The 2500-nt window shown below is 49.3% G+C and overlaps 1 protein-coding gene across 1 annotated transcript in view; it reads right to left on the bottom strand.

The window, feature by feature from the left end:
- Nucleotides 1–1403, bottom strand: part of LOC106813702 (SHC-transforming protein 2-like) — a 14145-nt gene extending 12742 nt beyond the window's left edge. The window contains exon 1 of the mRNA XM_014817910.1: nt 1319–1403. Within this exon, the coding sequence (XP_014673396.1) occupies nt 1319–1359 (41 nt within the window). The 5' untranslated portion in view covers nt 1360–1403. The remainder of the gene's footprint in view (nt 1–1318) is intronic.
- Between the last annotated feature and the right edge of the window lie 1097 nt (nt 1404–2500).

Below are 2500 nucleotides of genomic sequence, written 5' to 3'. Positions count from 1 at the left end.
TCTCCACCACCTTCTCCCTTCTCCCCTTCCTCCTTCTCCACCACCTTCTCCCTTCTCCCCTTCCTCCTTCTCCACCAGCTTCTCCCCCTCCTCCTTCTCCACCACCTTCTCCCTTCTCCCCTTCCTCATTCTCCACCAGCTTCTCCCCCTCCTCCTTCTCCACCAGCTTCTCCCCTTCTCCTTCTCCACCACCTTCTCCCTTCTCCCCTTCCTCATTCTCCACCAGCTTCTCCCCCTCCTCCTTCTCCACCAGCTTCTCTACCACCTCACCATGCTTCACACTTCTGCACATGAGATCGCTGGAAGTGACGTCACGAACACGCGATTACATCTGATTGGTTATAACACAAACCACGTGACAAAATATGCAAATTATCTCCTGTACCGGCCTGAATATAGACAAAACCGATTTCCTTCTTCCCTCATGCGATGCGCCCGCCCGCCTGCCCGTCCGCCTGTCTGATTTCCTTCTTCCGCATGCGCCCGCCTGCCCGTCCGCCCGTCTGATTTCCTTCTTCCGCATGCAGCCCGCCCGCCCGCCCGCCCGCCTGCTCGCCTGCCCGTCCGCCTGTCTGATTTCCTTCTTCCCTCATGCGATGCGCCCGCCCGCCTGCTCGCCTTCCCGCCTGCCCGTCCGCCTGTCTGATTTCCTTCTTCCGCATGCCCCCGCCCGCCCGCCCGCCCGTCCGCCTGCCTGTCCGCTTTCCTCCTTCCCTATGCGCCCGCCCGCCTGTCTGATTTCCTTCTTCCCCATGCGCCCGTCCGCCCACAAGCCTACCAGCAACGGCAGCATCTTGTCAGCATTGTGAAACCTTTTAGCCCAGCAAGCAGCCGAACAGCAACGTCACGTCGATCGGCGCAAGAAAAAGCAGACGGCTGCGATGGATTCTGCAGGCAGTCCCATTCCACCCGTCTTTCTATCTCTTTCTCTGTCTCTCTCTCACACGCTCTCTATTTCTTTATCTCGCTTTCTCTCTCTCTCTCTCTCTCTCTCTCTCTCTCTCTCTCTCTCTCTCTCTCTCTTGCGCGCTCTCGCTCTCCCATAACAAATATAAATAGGTACTTGTAAGCCGGTTTCCCTTGATCCATGGTTTCCTTCTCATCCTCTCCCCAGTTTACTTCTGAATCCCTTCCCCTGGTTTACCTCCGATCCCCCCTAGTTTATTTCCGACCCCTTCCCTCTGGTTTCCTTCCAACACACCTTGCTTTACAATACATCCGACTCCCTGACCCCTGGTTTACTTCCGACCTCCTCCCCCTAGTTTACTTCTGACCCCCTCATTCTGGTTTACGTGCGAGCTTTGTGCGCTTGACTTACTTAGCTACTTGCGTCCTCGTCTCAAAATCCAGACTTTTCATGGACGTCTTTACTTCCAGGCATCCGACGTACTGCAACGAGAGCAAACTCCGTTCATATAGTTATGTAGGTACATCAGTAATTAATGGAATGAGACCGAGGAAAAAAAGGAAATGCAGAAAAATGAGGGAAGGTGGAAGAAGCAGAAGATAATCAAGAAGAAAAAGAAGTGTAGTGGAGGAAGAGGAGGAGGAGGAGGAAGAGGAGAAGGAGGAGGATGAGGAGGAGGAGGAGGAGGAGGAGGAAGAGGAAGAAGAGGAGCGGTAGGAGGATGAGGATGAGGATGAAGAGGAGGAGCGGTAGAAGGAGAATGAAGAGGGGGAAAGAAGAAGATAAAGAGGAAGGGGAATTGGAAATAAAAGGCAAAAAACATGACAATCAACAGCAAAAAGGAAAGACAACATCAACAATAACTACATTAATACCATCAGCAATGAGAACCGCTATGATAATGACGAACAAGTAAAAAATGATAGGCATGCAGCGACGAAGATGACAGAAGTAATAACATCACACAGGTGTTTCTAATATAATGCACTACCTCCGTGCCAAAATTGTCAGAGCATACAGAATATATTTCTGGGCCACAAGCTGCCACGAGGCAGGCTCAGTGATGTGAGGCAGGCTTATAATTGTGTGTGCGAGCACGCACGCACCACCCTCTCACACGCACGCACACACGCACGCACTCACTCACATACGCATGTAGACACGCACATGCACGCACGCACGCTCGCACGCGAGCAAGCGCCTATCATGCTAGATACAACTAGAGCACTCGGAGAGCACATACCTCTGCCAAGGCAGCTCAATTATCTCACTGTGAAAATGTTTATTAATTAATTAATTAATTAAATAATTAATTGGATCCGGATCACGACCAAAATGTAATCAATTCTAAGTTACCCCATTTCTGACCTATCCTGAAAATTTTCTTAATTACTTAATTAATTAATTAATTGGATCCGGATCACTACCAAAATGTAATCAATTCTAAGTTACCCCATTTCGGACCTATCCTGAAAATTTAATTAAGTACTTAATTAATTAATTAATTGGATCCGGATCACCACCAAAATTTCATCAATTCTAAGTTACCCCATTTCTGACGTATCCTAAAAATTTAATTAAGTACTTAATTAA

This window comes from Priapulus caudatus, unplaced genomic scaffold (assembly GCF_000485595.1).
Source record: "Priapulus caudatus unplaced genomic scaffold, Priapulus_caudatus-5.0.1 Scaffold811, whole genome shotgun sequence".
NCBI classification, from domain to species: domain Eukaryota; kingdom Metazoa; phylum Priapulida; class Priapulimorpha; order Priapulimorphida; family Priapulidae; genus Priapulus; species Priapulus caudatus.
This window is presented reverse-complemented; position numbering and strand designations above follow the sequence as displayed.